This window comes from Passer domesticus, chromosome 1 (genome assembly GCF_036417665.1).
Source record: "Passer domesticus isolate bPasDom1 chromosome 1, bPasDom1.hap1, whole genome shotgun sequence".
Classification (NCBI taxonomy): domain Eukaryota; kingdom Metazoa; phylum Chordata; class Aves; order Passeriformes; family Passeridae; genus Passer; species Passer domesticus.
In genome coordinates, this window is record NC_087474.1 from 102,435,869 (window position 1) to 102,459,645 (window position 23,777).

At 42.6% G+C, this 23,777-nt stretch overlaps 1 protein-coding gene across 6 annotated transcripts in view; it reads left to right on the forward strand.

Annotated features, from left to right (window-relative positions):
* Window positions 1-23,777, forward strand: part of ZNF516 (zinc finger protein 516) — a 101,818-nt gene that overhangs the window by 74,758 nt on the left and 3,283 nt on the right. For 5 of the 6 annotated variants that reach the window (XM_064431866.1, XM_064431868.1, XM_064431869.1 and 2 more), the window contains exons 3-5: window positions 10,123-11,592; window positions 16,518-16,622; window positions 17,530-17,597. In XM_064431866.1, coding sequence (XP_064287936.1) covers window positions 10,123-11,592; window positions 16,518-16,622; window positions 17,530-17,597 — 1,643 coding nt within the window. Of the gene's footprint in view, window positions 1-10,122; window positions 11,593-16,517; window positions 16,623-17,529; window positions 17,598-22,479; window positions 22,538-23,777 lie in introns of all 6 variants that reach the window. The other variant, XM_064431873.1, reaches the window with a different exon arrangement.

Genomic DNA, 23,777 nt, shown 5'->3' on the forward strand with positions numbered 1-23,777 from the left:
GTCTGTTAGCAGAGTCACCAGCTATGGTAGCGTGGCCTTCAGCAGGAGAAACAAGGTAAATTAGGTCATGCAGAGCTCCTTATTTCTGTGACTGCTGCCTCTGTTACCACGCTGGGCTTGCCGGCTGTAGCTGAGGTATTTCTGCAGAATGCTGGCTGACAGCACAGCTGTACCCTCTGTTTTTAGATTGAGTAGCTGTAGTAAAGGGCTTTATGATGTATGGCAGTACGCTACCCATGCTTAACAAATGATGGGAGAAATGAAATATTGGATGAGGAATGTTAAGCTGCATGGGACGGCTGCCAGTCCACAGTCCTGGCCTGGAAAGCTTTCCTCCTCAATGCACTTGAAGGAAGATGAACAGGTGGTGGTCAAGAAGATGCTGTGGAGCAGACATTGTGGCAAATCTGACTGTTGGAATGAAAGGAAAAATATCCAGGAAGATTTACAACTGTTTGGATCTATGTTTGGAGGGATTGTACAGGCAAGCTGCCACTTGCTTAAAAAAATCTGAGTCATGATTTTCCATCTCCTCTGCAAGTATTTTTGACGCATCAAAGCCAATTGCGCTTCTCTTCCTATGCCTTAAATTAAAAGAAAAGAAGCAATACCCACAAAACCCACAACAGCCCTTGCCCAAATCCAACTCTCTCAAATTTAATTATATATCCTGCTGTGTTAATGGTCTTAGACCCTTTCTTTTTCCCCCATCTACCTGAACCAAACTTCACAGGCAGGGCCACACACAGAGAAATGTGCAGCAGCTACAGAGCATACTGGAGGTATTCTGCCTAGGTTTTGCAACAGTTCCTCTGTATTGCTGTTAACTCTGAAATTACGACAAAGCTGAGTTAAGAGTCAAATTGGTATCATCTGGTCTAATCGCTTCCTAATTTTGCAGAGCATTCCAGGGGTTTTATATCCCATAATTTTCTTTAAGTATATTATGAGCAGCAACGTTTAAGGCAATGCCAAATTGTACAGTTCCGTTTTGGCGAGCAGTGCCTTCAAATGTGTTTGTATTGGTTTTGTATATGTATTCCTCTGGCCCTTTATTTTACCCACAATTTTTAGGTAAGTACTTACCATTCCTTCACCTTTTTCCAGGATCCAGACTGTAGCTGAAACAGCTCTCTGTGAGATAGGAAGACATCAGGATGCTCTTGAAGCTCCAAGGGCAAAGAGGGGCTGTGGGCCATGAGCGACAAGTCTGATCCCAAGTCCCAGAAGGAGCTGTGCTGGGGATGAGAGCAGGATGTGGCATCAGGATGGGGATCAGATGCATTAGTTGCAGCTTTACTTTCTAGAAATGGTCACATCAGTGTCACCTGCCCTCAGCTCTAGATAAAACACAAAACTTCACTCTCAAATAGTGAAAGCCCCAGTGAAGTCTTCACTACCCTTGGGTTAATGTAATATGGATGGAGGGTGAGAAAGGCGCTTAGAAAGGCTGTGATAACAGGAGCTACAGCTTCACCTGCAGATAAGTACATAGTGTTTTGTGGGGCTTTTTGCCTGCTGCTGGGCAGAGAATATGCCCACAGACCTCACAGTCCTTTCACCCGTGAGAAATACATGGGTGAAAGGACTAGTAGGTCACAACTAGCTCTGCCACTGCATGGAATTCCTGTTTACCATGTATAGAATGATTTAACAAAAAAATGTCACTGAAGAGGTACAGAGAAATGTGATGAAGAGTGAAATGCTGCCAGCAGCAGCCATTTTGCCCACATTTGCACTTCCACTTCATTAAGTGCCCTGCTGTGGATGCTTTCCTTCCGTAAGCTTGGGTTGCGTTTGGAAGGGCTGATACCTGGGAGACAGATCCCAAAGCATCTGCCCTAGAAGAGGGGTTTGTGTTTGGGGTTCACTACAAAGCTTTTTGTACCTGATGTGTAGTGGTGCGAAGCTGAGGGTGATGAAAAGGTACTGTGCAAGAGGATATTGGAATAATTTGCACATAGAGCTGCTGCTTCAACCAGTTGATGTTCGGGAGCCTTGTAGCATCGGTCCCCTAGATAACAACAAAGCCAAATAGTTTAAAAGAAAACATTGTAGCTGGAGAAAAAAAAGTTCACTGTGAACTTTCAAGGCTTGTTTTTCCAGTACCTAACAATGTGCGCTTCAGTCTGAGAGATTTTGGACCTGATACCCTTTCCAGCCTAGTTTCTTAGTTACTTTGTTGATGCCTATTCTCTTGATTATGCTTGAAATTCCAATAACCTTGCTGGCATTTGCATCTGTAGCTGTGCGGATGTTTTATACCTCCCTTTTCTTTTCGGGAAAAAAAGTGATCTTGAAGCGTGACATAACTCTGAAGCATTTCTGCTGTGTGGAGGAATTTGTAATTTTACTGAGCTAGGGAATACCTAGCTTGTAGAGAGGGGTCTTTTGTTTGCTGTACTGTTACTGTTCTCAGACTCAGATTTCACTCATCTTAAAAGGTTAAGTTTCAAATGTAATCGACTAAAATTTTTGTACTTTTTTTCCACTCACTTTGGTGACATTTCAGATTCTTTCTGAAATGCAAAACCAGTGCAGTATCTCTGATGTTAATAACACTAATAATTTAAAATAATTCAGAAATCTCAACATGTGCAGTTCAGAACTTTATTAAGTTTGATGTTCACCTGTTCATGTTTTTTGCTGTCTGGATTATAAGAGCTCTGTGGGTTTTGTTTTCATAAGCAGCAGGTGTCCTACTGGACAGTGCTAGAGAGATTAGTCAAATAGAGACTGGGAAGCGTTGTAAGTGGTGGGCTTGGCTGGCCTGTCCTGCTTTTGTCCCCTGCAGTGTCCGCCAGTTATTCAGGGGAAAGGAAATGAACAGTGCAATGGGGCCCTTCAGCTGTTTGCACTCTCTGGTTTGGGAAGGATGATGCATTTGATAGCAAGGGTAAAAAGTAACTCGCAGCTGAAGTGAGAAATTGCAGAGGGTAAAGTTAGTGAAATTAAGGAGAAGGGACTTAGAAATAAATCAGTACGTTGATGTTCCAGGAATAAAGGGAAGCCTAAAAAAACCAGAAAACAAAACAAAACAAAACAAAACAAAAAAACCCCCAAAACCAAAAAACCCAAACAAAAACAAACAAAAAACACACACAAAACCAAAACAAACTAAAAAAAAAAAAAAAAAAAAGGAGGAAAATTAGCTGAAAAATAGCATGGCCATAAAAACATGGAAGACACCAACCGTTAATCATATAACCATTGTGGCAACAGCAGTAGTACTGTTTGGGAAGTAAATGGTGAAAAAAATCTTAAATTTTGTTGCTCTAGGGTGCTTGTTGTGCTTTATGAATATTAACTTCAATTTGGAGCTCCCACTAACATCATGCTGCTGGTGGTCACTTCCTCCTCTCCCTCATACTGGAAGCACAAAAAGCAAAAACTCGCAGATTGAGATGGGCAATTTACTGGAAACAGAAATGAGATAAAAAAACCCAAAAGAAACAGAAACAATATTAGTAATAAGAGGTATAAGAGCTACAAACAAATACAGCACTTGTCTGGTTTCTAGGTTTCTCCTCTCTCCTAAGCAGTGAGTGTCCCTTTCCCCTCCACCCAGCAATGACCTGAGGTGGTATCAAATAACATTAGGGTCCCGGCCACGCCCCCTCACAATTTTTGCAAAAAAATTAACCCTGTCCTGGCCAAAACCAGGACAGTGCCTAAAAAAAGTTAAATTTCTTTTTGTCAGATAATTGTTTTCCCACTCTGGGCCCATTGCCCTGCCCCCCCAAGAGAACCAGAACAAAGCAGCAGTTCTTATCTCTCTACTTGTGACATCATCGGGTTTCATAGTCATTGTCCTTCCCCAATAAATGCTTGATAGAAAGTAAAGAGTTCCCATCAGGATGCTTTGCTTGAAATTACTGGCTTTGAGTTTAAAAAGTCAGTGGGAAATAATTTTAGGGGCTATTAAAATTTAAATGGGGAGACAGTGCAAACTGTACCAAAGGGCTGCTACTTCTGGTTGGTAAGCCGCTGGCCTGGGTTTGTGTGCTAAGGGTGTATAGGGTTGCTAGAAATGTACAGCTGATTTTGTGGAACTATAAAACTAACTCCCCAACAAATAGCCACAACAAAAACAATAGGAAAAAATACTCTAAAATAATAAGGGAAAAGCAGTGTGATATAAACCAGAAGCATCTTGCTCGTGACCAGATGAAGGCAGGACTTTCTCAGGGCACCTGGGACTTGCTTTCCATGTGCTCCCGGGCTGTGGCGTGGGACAGCATTACTCTCTTTCCCCCCTTGTGTAGCTGAAGGGAAACCTCAGTGGGACAGGGTGTGCTGTCTGACTGACAAACCATCTGTGTCAGCCAGCATCAAGAGCTATGCTGGGTTTGTGCCCTGCTAAAAACCTCAAACCTCAGCCAAAACCACTCACCGTCAATTCTAAAATTCGTTGGAGAGAAAGCAGGGATATTAGCTGGTTGTGTGCTTTCTGCCCTCAGTATCACCTACCCCACCCAGCCTAGTCCTTGATCTTTCTCTGGATTGTTGAGGAGCTCATGTAGGAGCCCCTCAAAACATCTAACAACATGTAAAGCAAGAGGGGCTTTGCAGCTGAGCAGCTGTATCTCCTATCAAAACAGCACGACTTTATCTTCCCAGTGTCTCATTGTGGCCCTGTGCTGTAAGGAAACCTAAGAGGGTTTGTAGGAGTTGTCTCTCACCTCATGCCCACGCTGCCACCACGTGGGATCCTCTGAGTGGCAAAACTGGGAAAGTGGTGGGCAGCATGGGGAAAACTTGACCCACGGACAGCTAGAACAAGGGGCATGGCTCAGCTAAGACAAATCCTCCTCTGAAAAACAGACACTAGGTCTCTTTGAACAGATGAACTAGGCTCAGGGGATAAACCTGCTACTCAGGAGTGTCATGGGCTCACTGTTGAATGCTCCAAGAGTCCTTTCTTAAGCTAAGTGTGTCTGGAATTGATCTGAAAGGCAGGCTAGTATTTTGGCATATGGCTGTGAAGCATTAACAGTGTGTGGATACTGGCTAATGCAGCATTTTGCTTTGCTGTGCTGAGAGAGCAAAGGGGAGGAGTAACTCATGCTTTCTGCCTCCCTGTGAAAAAGATGGATTTTTATGTGTTGATAGTCCATGTTTTTGTGCATGCAGGTTTTACAGTCCAAGTGGTGTTTTGCCTCTTCCCTTGACATTTATTCCTCAAGCTGAAAATACTTTTTATTATTTCTGTTAATCATGATTTTTTCTGTGTGCAAGTGTATCTGATTGTTGTTGATAGACTCCAGTGCTCAGGATGACATAATTCTTCTGGAGCTTGAACTCCTGGGGATGCTGTAGATGTTGGCCTGTCACCCTTCTGTCTTCCCTCAGCTATGTGGGGAAACATACTGTCTTTATTTTCTGGGGTGTGTATGTGTGTGTTACTTTTCTGTGGCAGTTCTCTGAACTTCTTCTGACTTACCTGTATTTGCAGAACTGCACAGGTATTCTAGGGGCATGGACTGTTTTTGTTGAACCTTCCTTTAAGATAATAAAAGACCTGAATTTTCTGTGGCAAAACTGCTTTTTGCCTTTCTCTCCCCTGCTGGGTCCCATTGTATTATGCTTACTGCGGGTTTTTGCATAGTGCCCATTATTATGGTGTGTATATATTTATATAGAATTTTTTTAATATATGTTTTTCATATATTTTCTGTATTCAAAACCCAGTGTGACCAGCATGGCCATTGTGTCTTCTTCAGAGGGACAGTTTCATTTTTGTTTTTATAATGTGTGCTTTTATCTCTGAAAGCTAAGCTGAAGAACTTCATCTAGTACACTCATATTTAACTTGCTGTCTATTGTAACATCAGTTATTTTCAGCATTGCTTCTTTCCAGATTTTGCCTTCCCACTGCATGGATTTTTTTGGATCATTTCCCTTCACTTGTCTTAGCCTGCTTTTCTTCCCAAGAATGAATCTCATTTGATTATTTTCAGACTGCATTTCTATTCTCTCTGAGTCCCTGTGCATTATTTCCTTGTCCCCATTATTTTTGCAGCTCCTCCAAATGTGATATTTCCTGGAGATTTAAGTTAGCATGCTGTCTAGAATCTCTTCTGGAACATTAAAGAAAATACCAAGTGAAATAGGACCTAATACAGGTCTTTGCAATATTGCACCTTCTTCCCTTGTTATCCGTTGCTTTTATCATGATTTATTTGCAGTCGGTTTTCAAATCAAGCCACAGTATTCATCTCAAAGTGCAAATCACTATCAAATGTTTACTGAAAATCAAACACACCACATCTGCTCCTTTTCCTTAGACTCCTGGTGCTGTAACACTAGCCAGAAAAGGGGCCAATTTCTAGCCAGTTCTGCTCTTCTGAATAGAAATCACGATTTCATTGTCCTCAGCCTTGTAGCCTGTTTTACTTTATAGGAAGCCTCATGAATTAAAACAGCTGTGCAGCCCATTCTGAAATTCTGTTTTGTGGAGAAACAGTGCTGGGAAGAAAACAAGTGGAGTTTATGCATGTGAGGGGGAGAAAGAGAGAAGAGGGATATATATGTGTGTGGGCAGAAGGGGAGTTCCTTTTATCTGTGTGTGAGAGCAACTGGGTGAGGGCTTTAGGTGTATTTCTGAGGAACTGCTCAAATCCCTGAATGTTCTTGTGTTTCTAGACGGTGGTTTTCATACAGTTAAGTGTTTTGCCCTCTCCTGCTCTGCTTTCCCTGTGGCCTGTGATGCTGTTGATACTTGAAGCTGCAGCGAAACTGGTGGTGGCATCAGCAGCCACCTCCTAGGTAGACACCTGGGAAAATTCCTCTGCTTTAGCTGTTGTCCAGGTATCTGTGATACAGAAAAACTGTAACACTTCTCCTGTAGTAAAAGGACCTTTCTCACTCTAAAGTACAATAGATACAACAGCTGTTTGGGGTAAGAAACAAAGGAATTGAGACAAATATTAGGAGATGATGGAGAGTGCAGGATAAAAGTGAGAGCATGCTTAGCCAAGAACTCTTTCAATGGGGAGTGTGAGTTATCGTCCCTGGAGATCAAGCAGAAGGCATCTCATTCATGGCTTTTTGCTTTGACCTGGCCATAATAAAATTTCAAAAGTTTCTGGTGACAGTAATGCTTGCACTGGTCTGGTTAGAACAATATTTTACACCAATGATTTAAAAGGATTATTAGTACCCCTATTCAGCTGGGGCAAGTAGCTGGGAACAGGCAGAAATAAATATAATTTTTCTAAAAAGACCTTACCTATATTTTTGAGTATGCTTACCATCTTCTCATGCTCTTGCCTGCATCCCCTCTTCCACCTGGCTTTTGTTACCTGCTCACTGCCCAGCCTGGACCACCTGCCATGATGGCAAGGATGGCACAAGGCAGTCTGGGTGTTGAGATCCATAGTGTTGAATCCCTGGTGGAGGGCAGGATAGGACTAGGCAAGAGCATAGGCTGTGCTTTGTATTGAGAAGGAATTCTGAGCTGGCCTGCAGGTGAAAATTTTTTCTGTACAAATCTTGGGAAGTAGGGTATGGATGTGAGTTTTTTTATTTGTTTGGGTTTTTGTTTATTTCTTCATTTTGTTTGTATTTTTTAAGTACAGCTCAAAAAAAGCAGTTAGCACGAGTACTGCTATTGAGCCTCCTGATTTGAGCTTTAAAATTATTCCTGGTATGTTCATTACTGTTCTTGTGAGGCATCGGAGGAATTGAATCTAGCAAGACACTATGAAAAGGTGTTAGAAGCTTATGGTTGTGTTTTGTAATAGCCTTACAAATTTTCATGTAATCCACTGACAGCATTGGGGCAACTGCAGGCCGATATACCTCAGAAATGTCTTCATCATTTTCCTGCTGTGTTACATTTTCCACCTGAAAAAATCCCTTTTTCATAGATGGATGCACTAGGAAATAGGGCAAAAAGGCCTACATCCACCTCAAAATTTGCAGTCCCAGGCTTTGTGGGGGGCGCATGGGACTGTGGGCTGTCTCTCTGCTTTCTCTTCCTCCTCCCCTCCCCTGGTACAGACCTGAAATGAACAGTCCAGAGTAAAGACCAAGCCCAAATCTGAGATGTGCCACTTCCCACAGTCTGACCTTGCCCTCCTTGCTGAAACAGCGTGGTACATAGATTTTGCCAAGCATGAAAGTATGCAGGAATGCCTGTGATACTCAGAGCAACCTGGGAGTTGCAGATACCATAGTGCTGATGCCCCCCTTCATCACAGCTGCAGAGGTGGACCAAGAGCCTCCCAGCTTTGTAATCCCTGGAATGGGGCTGGCAGTGGTCTCCCACCTCCCAGTACAGCCCAGTACAGCCAGAAGGTCGGTTCTCTCTCCACTGAGTACTGCTGCAACCAAAGGATTTGTTTTTACTTTGCTTTATTATTCACTACAGTGATCAAAGCAGCCACTCCTTGTGATCCTAAAGAGAAGCCTTAAAATTTTATTTAAGAGCACAAGTATTTTGGGCTTTGACAGATACGCTTTGAAAACAACACAGATGTGCAGTGTCAGATTTCACTGCTGCGTGCAGTGTCTTTGTTTCAAACTGTAAATTTGGCTAGTAGTGCTGGGCATGTGCTTTCCCAAAACCTTGTTGCCTGCAACATGGGAAAAACAAGTTTCTGGGTCGTGGGGATTTTTTCCCCCTTGGAGAGTTTGAAAGGAAAATGATCTTAGCAGAGTGAGCATTCAGCCCTGCGAGGCTGCAAACCTATGGGTTATTTTTAACCTAATTACCTCGAATTAAACAAAAGCTTAGGAATGTTTTTGCTTGAATTGAAGGTGAGGCTAAGTATGTGCAGAGCAGCTCCAGCCAACAGCGTGGTGGCTCTTCCATGGCAGAATAATGCCCGTGGCAGTGCCCTGCGCTAACGAACGGCGCTCGCTTCTCTGGAGAGCTGGCTTTTCTGAGCTGATGTGAGAGGATATGCAGCTCTAGAGCAGTTCACTCCTTTCCCCTTCTCACCCCTCCTATGGATGCGGTGATCACTTCGCACTGGTGACATTTTAGATGGAGCACGGTCTCCTTACACTTGCCTGGCAGTGGCTCATTAACTGCGTGTTAATTGAAACTGAAAGTTTGTCAGATGATTCAATTCAGTTACATGCTAAATGGATTCAATGCAGTAAGCATTACTGCTGTGATGAAAATCTCTCTGGAATTGATCTGTGAACTGATTTAAAGGGATTCATTGGCTTCATCAGTGGCTCTGAGAGGTCAGCAGAGGGAGAACAGGCAGATGTAGCCACGCTCCCAGCAAAACAATTCCTACTCTTCTCTTTCACCCTAAACTGTTTTAATTACTGGCCAGTATGCTCCCTTTCCAGGACATATGTTAGGTGGATAAATTTATTCTGGAGAGCTGAGAAGTGAAAAAGAAAATGAGGAAAATTAAAAGTGTGTTTTGAATTCTGTAATCTAAATGGCTGAAATGTTGGATTCTTATCTTCCTGTGGATTGAGCAGTCACAAAGTTTTCCTAAAGTTTGATTCAAACATAAATGTATGTTATAAAGAAAAAAAATCAAACTAAAGAAACCAGAGGAAAAATATCTGCTTCAAACTAAAGGAAAGAAAATTCAAAATTTACACCCTCTATAACTCATCTTTTATACTTAGCCACTGCAAAAGTCCCCCTTAAGTGGACAATTTATTCTGTATGCTGTACCTGCTTATACGGTTGGTTTCCGTGTGGAGCCAATTTTTATTGCTGAGTTATAAACCCTTTGAAAATAGGGGCTTGTAATGGAAGCACTGACAGACCTTTAACTAGGTCAGTTTTATCTGGCTCCATTATCTTTGCTTTTGTTAAAGCATTAAATGGTTGCAGATTTGTTTATTTTTCTTGCAGTCCCAGAATTTTAACATGGGTATGTTATTGAATTGTTTTTTCTTCAAAATGTCATGAACACACAGTACTAGAGAGTTTATCCAGACTACGCAGTCATATTTAAAAGTAAATTGAACTGTTGTGTCTTATTTCAAGATTTTCTTGCTCATACAGTACATTTGGTCTGTAGCACATCATTACCATAGTAATACCAAAGTTTGTCCTCTTCTAATCTTGAATTCTTTGTCTTTTGGGTTTCTTTCTGTGTAAAATGACAATGTTGTTTTTTTTGTTTTGTTTCTCCCATTCAGATGGAAAGCCATACCACTGCAACTTCCCCGAAGAGGAGACCCCAATGATAACATCTCAGTTGGATGAACTCTCAAAGCTGGGAGGCTGCAACACCAGAGGGAATGAGTCCAGGGAATCTAAACCAGAGATTCCTGCTCTGGTGCCAGCACTGCAGAGTGTCATAAAGGAACCCTTTTCAAAATACCAAGGTTCTGCAGACATAAAGATGCCAGTATTTCATCAAAGCCAAGGGCTTCCTTGCTCCAGTCACATTTCTAGCTTTGCTTCGGGTATGGGCCAGACATCTTTAGACATGGTCATGGACTTGAAAACGTCACTTGAAGTGCAGGCTAGTCGTGCTAGAGAAAATTTGCTAGACTTGCACAGGGAGCATCCTCTGATAGAAAAAGGTGCTGAAGCTCTAGAGGTAGCTCCACTCGATTTGAGTGAAAAATCAACAAGGGATAATTCATGCAATAAATATCTAAATACATCCTTGCAGGCTACTTTAATTGTCTACCCGTGTCCTTTCTGCAGTCACAAGACTTACTACCCTGAAGTTCTGTGGATGCACAAAAGAATTTTGCACAAAATCAGCTGTAACTCGATGGTACCCCCGTGGGTTCAACAAAACGGATTCAAGAGTATTAAAACCAACCTGGTTTTTCTGGCGAGGAGTGGGCGCACTGGCCCCCCTCCTGTTCTCGGTGGTAAGGAATGCCAGCCTTTGCCCATTGCCAGATTTACACGTACTCAAGTGCCAAGTGCGTTGCCAGGTTCCAAACCCAGCTCCCTTTCTGCCGGGATGGCTGCAAAGTCCGGGAGTACGCATCCGTCAAAGGACAGTCACGCGCTCGGCCACTGTGGTTCACGTGTGTCAGGTCTGGATGGGTACAGACAGCCCAAACTAAACCATTCCCAGGAGCAGTACAGCGTAGCAGCACAACAAAAAAGCAAATACGAAGCAAATTCCAAACTTCCACAAATGGGAACCTACGGCAGAAGCATCACACCTACTCAAACAGTCATATCCAGGCCTAGCACGCAGCCCAGCAACAGTAAGCAAGTGGAAAAGTATGTGGCTCCCCAAGGAAGTACTGGTTTTGCCTCTCCAGGTAAGCACTGTGCAGCCGACTCCATGAAGGCCAAATACACCCCCCCGCTGCAGTACCATCCTCTGTGTAAGAGTGAGCAGTACCCTAAACATGAAGAGCCGTCGGTGCCTCAGAGGGAGCCTCACGTGAAGGCTGGAAATGAGATGAGGACATTGGCAAACTGCACAGCGGTAGCACGAGCCAGTCCAGTGCTGCAGCCTCAGCCTGGTGCCGTGGGAGTTCCTCCGGCTTTACACTCCAGCAAACAGGATCTGGGATCAGATGGGCATGAGAAACATTTGGACATTTTAAATATCTTTAAAACATACATTCCAAAGGACCTTGCTTCACTGTACCAAACCTGTGGTGCCAACAGCCCTGTCCTAGATCACACAGGTAAGATTTTAACAAGCCCTTCCATTGATGAGAACATGCAAACATTGATTGTTTGTTCCATCTTTGTTTAGATCCATGACATGCTGTTTCCCAGTTTTTTCCTTCTCTGCCTTTAACACTTAGGATTACAAGTTCACTGTTTTTATCATTGCTGGATAGGCTTGAATAGGTTTGTTTACTGCTCTGTTAACATTGCAGCATCCCCCCTCATGCACTGTGTGACATTTCTGTCGCAGGTTAAATGTATCTGGTTCCACCTGGAGTACTGCTGTTCTTTTGTCCTCTTGCTTAAAGCAGGCTAGATTTACACAGATGTGCTGTCACAGGAAGATCCCCCTGATATGCTGGTGCTGGCAGACATCATCATCTTTTTGCTTCAGGCAAAATAAACATCCTCTGGGGCTTATCTGTGATGTTATTTTGGAGGTTTTGTTCAATTTTGTCTGCAAACAAGTCTTCCAACAACACAGAGGGATAATCGCTTGTCAGTGTCCTTTGTCTTTCTTGACAAAAGTCTTAAGATCTTCCTTGTCCATATCAAAGGCTACTGGGTATTTTCCAAATGAGTCTTTTGATCTGTTTTTATGCTTATAATTAAAAAGAGGTAGAGCTGAACATGTGCCTGCTAATTCACATAAGCAGAAAAATCAGTTGTGCAAATAGCCAGTTTAAAAGTTTGCGGACTAAAAAAGTTCAACGGCCATATAAATAAAAATACACCTACATATTTGCATTTGAAACCATACTTTTCTGATGATCTGCCAGAATTGGTTTGTCACAGTGGAAACTGAAAATCACCCTGATTGTTTACCCATGAGATGTGCGTGTGTCTGTAGGAGAGGAGAATCAGAGCCGTAGTCTCTCCTCTTACCACTTGTAAACTCTGCTATTTTTTATACCCTTCTTTCTTGGTAGAAGTCGTGCAAATCAACTCCACATGAAAAGAGCACACATTCCGAGCCGGTGTTCCGGTGTCCTCACTTGACATAATACACTCTGTTTTGTCAAAAGCCCGTGTGAAATGGAGCTTTTGCAAGTGGTACAAAATCCAGGACCCTTGGAAGCTGGTAGTCTTAAGTCTTGGGACTGTGGTCTAGTGCCCAGAAGGTGTGTGCAAGTTGAGGCAAGGAAGGAGCCCAGAGTGTTAAGTCAGGTCTTGGTGGAAGGGCCTTTTGGAGGAGTTTTGGAAGAGACAGGAGGGTGGAATCTGTCTTGACACAGTCCATGAGTGAGTTGCACCCTTCAGCCACCTCCATTGTCAGTTCTGCTGAGTCCCTTCAAAGGTGGTGCTGCGGAGGGGCCTGTTATTTATTGAGATCATTTCTCAGGAGCTTAGGGCCCACATGATGATTGCAACCAACATCAGGCTCCTGGGTTTTGTTAGGGAAGCAGAGGAAGATATGCTTAGTGTCTGAAACTACAGCTTCAGTGTTCCTTAGGGATTTTTGTCCAGTTGGCTTTGCTTTTGCCATCCCAGTGGATTGTTTGTCTGAAGTTTCTCCCTGCCCAATTCCTGCTCTCAGTACCAGTTAATTGTACCACCCCCAACTTGGGGTACCTTTGCGTGGGTGCCCTCCTTGATGTTATTTAATAGTACATTGTGTCAGCCTGCTCAGAGAAATCTTACTGATCCAGTGAGCTCCCAGCCACGTTAGGAGGGATAAGAGAAAAACAGTAAAAGCTAGAAAATAGAGGATGACTAAGTGAAGTCAGGGACCAGAAAATTCATGATGACTTTTGGAACAGAGTAAAATAGGGGCAGGGTTTCTTAAGAGGTCTCTGTTTACCTGCCTTTTAAAAGAGGGATTTTATTGCCAAAATGTTTTTGCTGGGCAGTGATTTCTAGAGACGCTTTAACTGGAAGTTATTTAGTGCCCATCTCTGCTTTGAAACCTCTTCTTTCATTCCAAGTGTTTTACAGCAATCAAGTTTTCAGAATTTGAAACCTCCTTTTTTTTTAATGTAGCTTGTCTTCGTTTTATATACAACTTCCAGGTTGCTGATGTTTCTCCAAACCAATTGGCATGACGGCTGTTTTTCATAGCACTCAAATAAAAAGCTGCTTCAGGCAAAAGGAGCAAGATCCTACCAACTGCAGACAGAGGAGGGTAATTGAACTTCATCTGAAATAACATATGGCTCTAGATAGGCTGAGTCCTCTGAGTCAGTATGCATCATCCTATTTAGCTTTAATACTGTAATGTGAATATGGCAATTATGACATAAAGGACATCCAAAAATCTGGATTTTATGTATACTGTTTGTCATGGTTTTTTTTCCCTCAGTTGAATATTCCCAATAGACTTTCCTTGGGGGTTTTGGTATATGATGTCATCTTGGATCATACTAGATTATTTTAGTGTGTGGTAATACAGTGTTCAACTTCCTTTTGAGTGGCTGCATTTGTTTTTGGGATCCTTTCTTTGATGTTTGTGTTTGTTCCAGTGTGTCCTTGGAAGAGAGTTGTTGTGTGTATTGCTATGATACAGCTGCAAACATGAAGCTTGCTGTGCTAGGTTAGGTTTATTTCACACTTCCTAATCTTCTGAAATGCCTGTGGAGAGAATCTTACTGTTACATTTATTAGAGGTTATTTATTTTATTCATGCCATTTATATATTAGGAAAGGGTGGGTTATGGCAGCAGATGCACTCTTTCTTCAGGGCTCCTTTGAGACCAGCTTTGAGCATGGATTTCACAGGAGCTCCCATTCACACAGTGGTGTTCCTTTACCTGAATTATGGAACACCTGTTGTCATCCACCCCTTTTTGCTCACCTAGAGGATAACCTGAGTGATGACTCACAGGGGTATTGCCTTGTGGCAGCCACGCCCATGGCTTAAAGCTCTGAGCTCAAAAGCCTTCTGGTGCTCCCTGGGAAATGCAACAATGGCAAATAGACCTGGAAGCAATCCATTTATTCCACCTGCTTATTGAATAACTCCCATAAAGTGAGTGCTAGGGAGGGGTTAGGTGGAAGTCTTAACCCACTCATCCTTGGTGTTTATACATTGGTTTACAAACAGCATGCTTAACCTTCCCTCATGGGTAGGAGAGGCGCTTCCTTGAAGGCTGCTGGATCAGATTGCTGAGATAAGTGTATTCCCCTTCAGCAGAAGGAAATGTGGGTTACAGAGGGATTAAATATCTTTCCAGAGGTGTCAGAACCAGGACCTGAGGAACCCAGCTCTCCTGGGCCTAACAAAGCTGCTCTGCCAGTCCCTGCCTGTCCAGCAGTCAGCATGGCACTCCTGCAAAGGCCACAGCTGGTTCTTCCACACACTTCCCTCAGCTTTGCTTTCCAGCTTGCAGCTACAGTTCTGGGCAGTGAGGGGAGAAATGCTCGTAACAGCTCAGAAATCCTGCTTTAATCCTGCCTTCCTTACAATGCAAACCCACCCCGTTACAGTTCAGTAAGGTTCTCATTGATGTTTAGAACACTTAACGTGATTTTAAAATTTTTTTTTTGGTAGGTTTTTTTTTTTCCCCTGAGTTTTTGTTTGTTTGTTTGTTTGGGGTTTTTTTTGTGTGTGTACCTAATCTGGATTTTGTGTGTGTACCTGATCTAGATTTTCCCCCAAATCATGATCTTGTATTTGACGGTCAGAAACTTAATTTCGTGAGTGAGTATTCAGGTACATTATGCAGACTTTACTGCCATCTGCAGGAGGTGCTATTATAAAAGGAGATAACAATCTGTGAGTGGGGTGTTTGTTTGGAGTTTTTTTTGCAGCAAGACATTTCTTTGCAGTATATGGTCTGGTGAAAACCATCCCAGGATGCTTGGTGTCATAGCAGCAGAGTAAATGGCAGCTAGCTGTCTTCCTCTCCATTCATTTTCAGAATCAGCATCCATATTTTGGATTAATCTTGTGGCATCCTGCAGTTGATTTTTCAGTTGTGTGGAGGTTTTTTGTTGCCACTTTTTTGGTCACAGTTTTTTCATTCTTAAATGCTGTAAGTGGGGGCAGTATGAAAGAAAAGCTGAAACTTCACTTCTGTTGACATCCCTCTCAGAATTTCTTTAAAAGCCAAAGTATTCCAGTGCCAAATGGAAACATCATCTCTTTTCTTCCAAAGAGGGTGTTTTACCAAAATAGAAAAGATGATGTTCAAACATTTTTTTAAATAATAAAAAAGCCCAATAAAAGTCAAATGTGTCTTTTTTGATCAGCAGCAAAAAGACAAAGACCAGCCCTTTAAGTCAGATGCTGTAAACTGACCTTTGGAGAAAAAGGAGAGGTTTGAGCGGTTTTCCACAAATGCTAATGGCCTAGAAAACATGTTTACCCAGGGCTGGGGGAAGGCTGCTGTGCTGCTACCAGCTCAAAATGTCCGGAATGACACTTTCATTCACAGATGTCTTTCGTCTGTGCCTCAGAGGTCCGGGGTCAGAGCAGCACCGGCAGGCAGGTAGGCAGGGGCGAAAGGTTTGATCAGTCTGCGATGGCTCCGCTCGCTCTGCATTTGTCTCTGAGGTATTGCCGCCTGGGGGGGACAGTCGGGCTCTGGTCCTACTCACTTCCTATTATCCATGTGACTTGTCTCCGCCACGCTGGAGTCACTTTGATTTGCCTGATGTACTGCTTGACAAAGCTGGGTGATGGCTGAGAAGTGGATCCAGCTGCTCTGAAAAGCGCACACCTGACATGCCAGTCCTGGTGCGGGCACATCATGGGGAGCATTTTTTAATTCAATGTAATTTATGCATTCTTGCAGTCCTGTGTGTGCCTGGCCTGTCAGCCAGTGCCTAGATGAAGGCTGACAGTTGTCATCCAGGGCCTGAAGGTAGCCTCACATAATGACACATTAGACATACTAATGATGTTTTCTTCTGGCATAATGTTTTCTTCTCAACTTTCCTCTCTCCTCTCCCCCCCCACTCCCCCCCCCCCCCCCCCCCCCTTCCTCTCTCCTGACTACAGGGATGCTCAGGACACAAACACGCCAAGGAGACTGTGTCTGCAGAGAATGTGGAAAATGCTTTACCCAACCCAGCCACCTCAGGACCCATCAGAGGTCCCACACAGGTATCTTTTCACGCTCGCTATTGCTTTCTCCCTTTCCCACTTGACTGCTTTCAGATGCAGCTAACAAAATGCCAAGAATTACATTTCATGTACCATGTTAACCTAAGTAATTCTGGTACCTAAATCTAATAGACATGTTTTTTATTTTTATGACTATTGCTCTTGTTCTCCAAATATTGCTTACCTGATCCCTGCCCGAACTCCATAAAATTGCAATGCATTTAAGATAAGTCTGTTTGCAAATGTTTTATTTTAATTAGAGAGTAGGATACTCAGAAATGAATATGCTAATGAATTCTGTTGCCACCAGCACAAATTGAAATCAAAGTACCCCTTTCAGCACAACATAAGGCTTTGTTTTGCCTCATTGTTGCTGTTGACAGGAACATTTTTGTGGGAAACGAGATTTTCCCTCAGACTGGTCAGCCCTAAAATGGGAAATCCCTACCAGCCTTTTTTACCCTGACACGGTCTGTGGTTGAGGCTGGAGGATGCTGAAGCCACCAGTGGCGTGAGCCCTCCTGAGCATTGCATGAGACAGTGAGAGTAGCAGGTTCCTCCTCAAAAGTGTGAATGATGCATACATAAGCCAGTCTGATGCAAAATGACAGAAGCCAAATGGTAAGTAATGCAAGAAGAGGGTCCCTTTACGCGTACACTGATAATTAATGTTGTCAGTGATTGCTTTCTTCAGCGCTGAAGTCTGAATTAAAAAGGGCAGTGGCCCTAGGCTGCCATTAGCACACTCTCTTACAGTAAGTGTTATGGTAAATTGGTATTTTCCGGCCACAGGCTAGTAGCTGGTGTCTTTTTTTGAACGTGGTTAATCTGTAATGGTCTCAAATAATGTACACACACTAACGAAGCTTGAATGTTCATCTGTTAACAAGCCCCCTTGTTCCCACAGTGGTATTTGAGTCTAATGGACTCCGAGGTACTGAAGTTCACACCACCTCCGCAGATGCCCCAAAACAAGTATGTTTTACAATTAATTGGGTGTTTGGATTTTAATGTGGTAGCTGGGAAAAAATTGCACAGTGATACTCATCACTAAAGCACTGACTGTTTTATAACATGTATAAATAATAATAGTATTGCTTAATTTTTAGCTCTTAAATTTTTAAAGCATTTTATCAGAATCTGATATGTAGAGAGTCAGTTAATTTTAAAGCAGGTAGTTAGTGTTTAAATAAACATGTTACCGTCTTACTTGGGAACTGGGTGGGATGGGTAGCTCTGTAATGTGCACTGACGTGTAATAGTGAGATAGTACATAAAGAATTCCTGGAAATTTGCTTTTACAATTAACATGTTTTCTGCTGCAACAAGACAACTAACATTTAGTCTATATTTTTCTGAAGAGTATTTGCATGCTGATACCCAGTATCTGACTTTGAAAAGCTCTCATCCACAGTTTCCATGGACTCTTATTAGTGTGCTTTCCTGTTTCTAGTATACAGTTTCCTGTCTTAACAAACACTTCTCAGAGCTCTGAATTATACATGGCAAAGCCGTTACATAGAAAATCATTAAACTGAATTTGTTTTGTGTATCTTACATCGTTGGAGAATAGTGTCATAGCCTTGACCTTCCCATTCAATTGGCAGCTTGGCAGGTTTGTTTCAGAGCACACCTTCTCATGGGCACTTCTCTTCCATTGTGAAACTGCCTCCAGCATCACTTTTCCTGTCATCCTCATTCTTAGTGTAATTTTCACTGCAGTAGCCCTGTCCTACTGTCTCTTACTAAACTGTTGCAGAGGTTTTTAGCCATGATTAGAGAATGCATCTCCATGCTACCCCCAACATGTTGAAGTTTAGGAATTGGTTTCTACTTGCTCAATAAACATTCTCCCTGGGCACTACTGCATTGCCTAGTTCATCTGGTGCACCCTTCATGAAGACCCTTGGCACTTTCTCTGTGCCCTTGCATCTTTCTGGCCCAAAGGCTGCGTGGAGAACCCAGCCTCTGTCACAGGAGCATCTGAATTGACACCGAGCCAGAGGAGTGGCCAACAATTCTCATAAAGTTTTCAAGATGGCATTGCACTTGAGTTGTTGTGGGCAATGTTTGCTATGCTTTTGTGGGATGGTAGCTGTAAAGTTAGGTTGCAGTGTCCGCCTTATGATGCTTATCTGATAAAAGTGTGCAAGGACACATCTCTGAGTAACAGAGACACAGATTCAGTCAATGTAACAGTGAAAAAACATGGCAGCTCTGCCAACTTGCTCAGCTAGTCTTTGGTTCTCATCAGTTTAGTAACATACATTTAGTAAACCTAAGCATCTTGTAAAAACGCTCTTTCATCTTTTCATGCTCATGGTTTTCTCCCATGTTTAGTTGAGGTCACATTCTGAAGGCATCTGGGCTTTCTTCTAGAAGACAATATAAGGTCAAAGTTGGAAATACATTTCCAGAAAATTCTGGAATGGCCATATATATCCAAAAAGAAATGTGGCAGCTTGGACCACATCTGGACTCTTCTTGTAATTTGGGTTGTATTACCGCACAATAAATTGACTCATACTCTTGTTTTTGTAAACTATTTTCATGCCAGAATTTATTGACTAACTTCTTCCATGGCGAAGGTAGCTTGCTCTTTCTATCTGCCAGTCTGCCTTTGAAGCATTTGATGAAATTACAGCATCTTTCAGTACAGCAGAACATCAAGTAGGGATTAGCTTCTTCAATGGCTTCATCTCGTGCCAGCCAGTGTTTCTTCCTCAGAAGATGAGGTGTGATCACTCCTGCAGGAGATCGTTCCCTTTCTTTTGTCTTGTTTGCTCCTCAGTACCAACCTTTGTCTCAATTTGTCAGAGTCTGTGTCGGGGGATTTTTCAGTTGTCTGCTGTTTCGCTGGTTCTCGTCGCAGGCAGGCATTGTGCTGCCCCAGCAGACTCCACCTGCACAGTCCCTGGGCGTTACAGAGGGAATGCTCTCATTTCCACAGGCAGCTGTAGGGGCCTTTAGAAGCGCAGAAATGAGCTCTCAGTGAGAACGGTGCCTGCAGCATTCCATTAACATTACCATTTCCCACTTCAGACGTTGTCACTCCATGTCTTCATTTCATTTCTTAATTGGGGACAGATCTGTTCATGAGAGTTTAGGGTGTAAAGTCAGTTCAAGTTACAGAAGTGCCATGCACATGCTCTGAGCAAGAAACAATAGTTACCTATGTGGTAGTTTGAGAAGGGGAGGGAGGGGGTTTTTGATGTCAAGTGGAAATGATTCACTTTACATAATGTTTCCACCTCACAGGTAAAATAGCTTCCCCTGAGTAGTCTGCTAAAGAGTAAAAATATTAACATTAGTATTTCACGGTTCCGCCATTCCCTTCTCTAGTCAGCCAGATCATCTCTAAAGGTTTCCTTCAGGAAACAGTGTTAGGTAGGGCTTTTAAAAACCCCCAGCATGGTAGCTTACAGCAGTGCTACATTGATAGCAGTTCTATCACAGAATAATTCTAATTCTGCATGTTAAAAATAGGTTCTGCAGCCAGGCTTTTTCAAAAATGAACCAGTTAAATCTATATTTAGGTGTCTAAATAAGAACCCTGTTTTAGAGTAGTGAACCACCAACAGGAGGTGCAGGTGTTCAGCATCTGTGAGAAGGAGGTTACCTATAGGAGTGTGTAAAAAAAGATCAAACACACACAGTTTTGCTTCTGTTAGCACTGGGCTGTGTTTCATGCTTTGTTATCAGCACCAATGAAATATAAATGAAATGTAGGAAATAAGATGTTCATTCATAACATTATTTATTGTGGTTTCTCATTTCTACCTGAGTGCTTTAAACAAAAAACCCAACCAAATGACATTTTTATATAAAATTAATTTCCCACGAACTTTGGAATATTTCCTACTCTTCTTTATCTAAAGGACAAAAAATGCTCATTACGTACCCCAAGTCAATACAATCTGTGCTAAGTCACATAGATTCTCTTGAAAAGCTGCCATATTAAACATACTGAATATTCTGAATATTTTTATAAATGCTAAATATCCCAGTATATACATAATTAAACTTGCTTATCCACAATGAATATGTATCTTAATTTGGAATACTCTTAAGCAACATCCAGAGACATGGTTTAGCAGGCATGAATTCGGGGAGTACACTCCAATTGCACGTACATGGCAAGACAAAAGCTGGCTCCCCTTCAGAAGGGGCCCTGCAACCACGTGTGTGTGTGTGAGTGTGTCTCAAAGCAAGGCTCTCCTAAAGCATGGGGTCATTCCAGAGGCACTGCCTGATGCTGCAGCCAGCAGCCCAATTCCCAGTGGTACAGGAGTCAGTCTGGAGCCTGCTTTTTCACCCTGGTGACAGCAGCGGGGGCAGTTTCCAACGCGCACGCTGTGCGTTTTGACTCCATCTGCGTTTTTAAAGCCGTATAAAAACTCAGCCTGCTTTAGGAATGTAGTTTATGCTCTATCAGTGTCAGTCAATAAGCTCTAAAAATTTTAAGGGATAACAAAACAGGTTTTCAAAAAGCCTGATTTCCCATTTAGCAATGAGAGAGAGCTCTGTCTAATTGAGTGTACATGTATGTGAACCATATTTGCAGCACTGGAGGCAGAGACACTAAGTTCTCCATCTTCTGTGTGAGTGAAAGGAGGAAAATCCCCAAAACTCCAGCCTTTGTCCTCTCCAGAAGAACAGTCTTTTATTTACAAAAAATCAGTTAGAAGCTGCAGCCCAGGGAAAAAACCTGAACTGTTGGTATCCTGAATTCTTTGGCTGAAACTTTCCCCATGCCAGAAGGCTGTGATCAGCCTTTTTTGGGAAACAGCTCTGGACACCACAGTTTTTGGGCGTCATTCACTGAAAAGACAGGTGTGCAGTAGGTCCTGTACCTACTGTGTGACAAGGGTACTGTGTGACCCTTCATTAAGGGGTCCATAAACCTTTATTTTCTCCACTATAAGTATTTAAAAATATTTCTTGCAACATTCAATACTTGAAATCACATAAATATGAATAGCCCGAACTTGGGGGATAGAAAGATTGGAAAGAACCATCAAGAAAACACTATATACATGTCTGTATGTGTGTTGTAAAGGAGCCTGGGGGAAAAGCTGGGGACATCTGTTACCTGTAATGTTTTTATAGTCCAGCCACACTATGGCTCTGCTTGTCCTAAAGCAACTTTACAGAGAAAGCAAGGAGGCAAAAAAACATAACCCAGATTAAAAAGTTATTTAAACTATTGGTTTCTGAGTTTGGCTGGTTTGGGTTTTATTGCACTCAAAATTCTAGTACTGTCTGTTAGAAGTCCTATTTATGACATTTGTTCATATGAAATGTCTTGCCCCAGTTCCTTGCAGAGTTTCTTCCAAAGATCATGATTAATAGTTCAGTCCTCATTATTGCAAATGTTATTTTTAAATAGTTATTCTGAGAACAAGAATTCCATTAATCAAAATAATAGATAATGAACAAATAAATGGCAACCTAATTTGTCTCGTTCATACATATGGAGATTATAATGCAAACAATCAAGGAACCATGGAGGCTGCTGTACTGGCATCTGAGTAATATGCATGTGCTGTACGTCTGTTACTTTATGAGCATTAGAGACAGGATTTGGAGCTGTGGTTCTTGTCCCAGCACTTGTCCCTTGCTAGCAAACTGCAGTGATATCTGTGCTCCTTGCAGTTTACTTCAGTGTCATGCAATGATCTGTCTCCAGCACATTAACATGCACACAAACTGGGATTTTCCTGTTAACTGGGGAAAAGCCCTGGAAGTTGCTATGAGAGCAGCTTTTGGCATGGAAGCTGTAGGTTTCACGTAAAGATCTGCTGCTTTTCACTGAAAGAAAGCCTACTTTTTAAAAGGGAAAACCTTTTTATTTCAGGAAGAACTCAATCCAACTCTGCATCAGCTGGTTCAAAATGTGACCATACCTTGGGATGGTGTGAGTGCAGGCGGGTTTGCCCCTGGGTGGGTTTTGGCACACGTGAAGCTCAGGTTCTGTCAGTGAAACTGGGAGCACGGCTGTGCCTGAGAGGGGCCCAGCCACACAGCATCTCCAGCCCCTCTGTGCTGTTCTTGCAGGGGTGGGGAGGATGGATTGGCCTTCTCCTGGATCCCTTGTGCAGTGTGCTCCATGACACGCAGGGCACGCCTTCACCACCTCACAGGCCATCCATCCCAGAAGAGGGCTCCTAATTACATCCCTTTTTCCAGGTTCTGCCCAGGGAAAGTGGGGCAAGGGGCCTGCCTTCCCCTTCCTTCCCTCCTCCCCAGCCCCATGAAGCTCTGCCGCGCTCCCCCGTGTACGCGGAGTCGGTTCGATACGAGGCGTTCCAGTGATGAATGCCTCCTCCTGGAATTGTGGCTGTGTCTCTCAGGCATGATGCAGCCGCGCAAAAATGTAAAGCATCTTTCTTAGTTTACTGCGGGAAATTCAGCATCCAACTAAGGAAGTTTTATCACATCTCTCATTCAGTTACTGTTTCCTACATTTCAAATATACTGCAGTCTGTACAGCAGCTTTTTTTTTCTTTAATTTTGTTGCAAATCTTCCCGACTTAAAACCAAACTTTGACTGGTAAATGTCATGAATCTCGGGCCAGGTTTAATTAGGAATTTTCTAAATCTATTAACAAAAGAGATGCACTTAATACATTATGTCAACCAGAGCTGGGCTTTCTTTAGCTATTTCGAGGGCTGCCATAGGCACAGCTTGAAACTTGCTTGGATTTTACATGGGTGCTGTATTTTATGTTGCATTAATTTAAAATGGTCTGTTTCACTTCATCAAGACTTTAGCTTAAGGATAATGCATTTATGTAAGATTAATCTTGCCATGTTGTTTTAGGATCAGGATTGTAAACTGCATTGTTCCGACAGTGATGTTCTAAATGTCATTTTAAAGCTTTTCTTGGGAGCTGCAGGCTCCCACTTATTCATGATGTTATCTTTAATTTCACTTGATTTTAGAATATCCCTGCTATTTTTTTTTCAAAGTGGTAATTATTCATGAAAATTGTCTAAGAAAATAAAAGGAAGATGACAAGGGGGGAAAAAAGCTGCCTTAGCATTTGACAGACCTGCACAAGAATTCAGGTTTTCTTCATTTAGCTGCCTCTGTGACCTCAAACTTCAGCCCTTTTAAAACACCGATCTAGTTGTGAATCCCTTTTAGCTAGC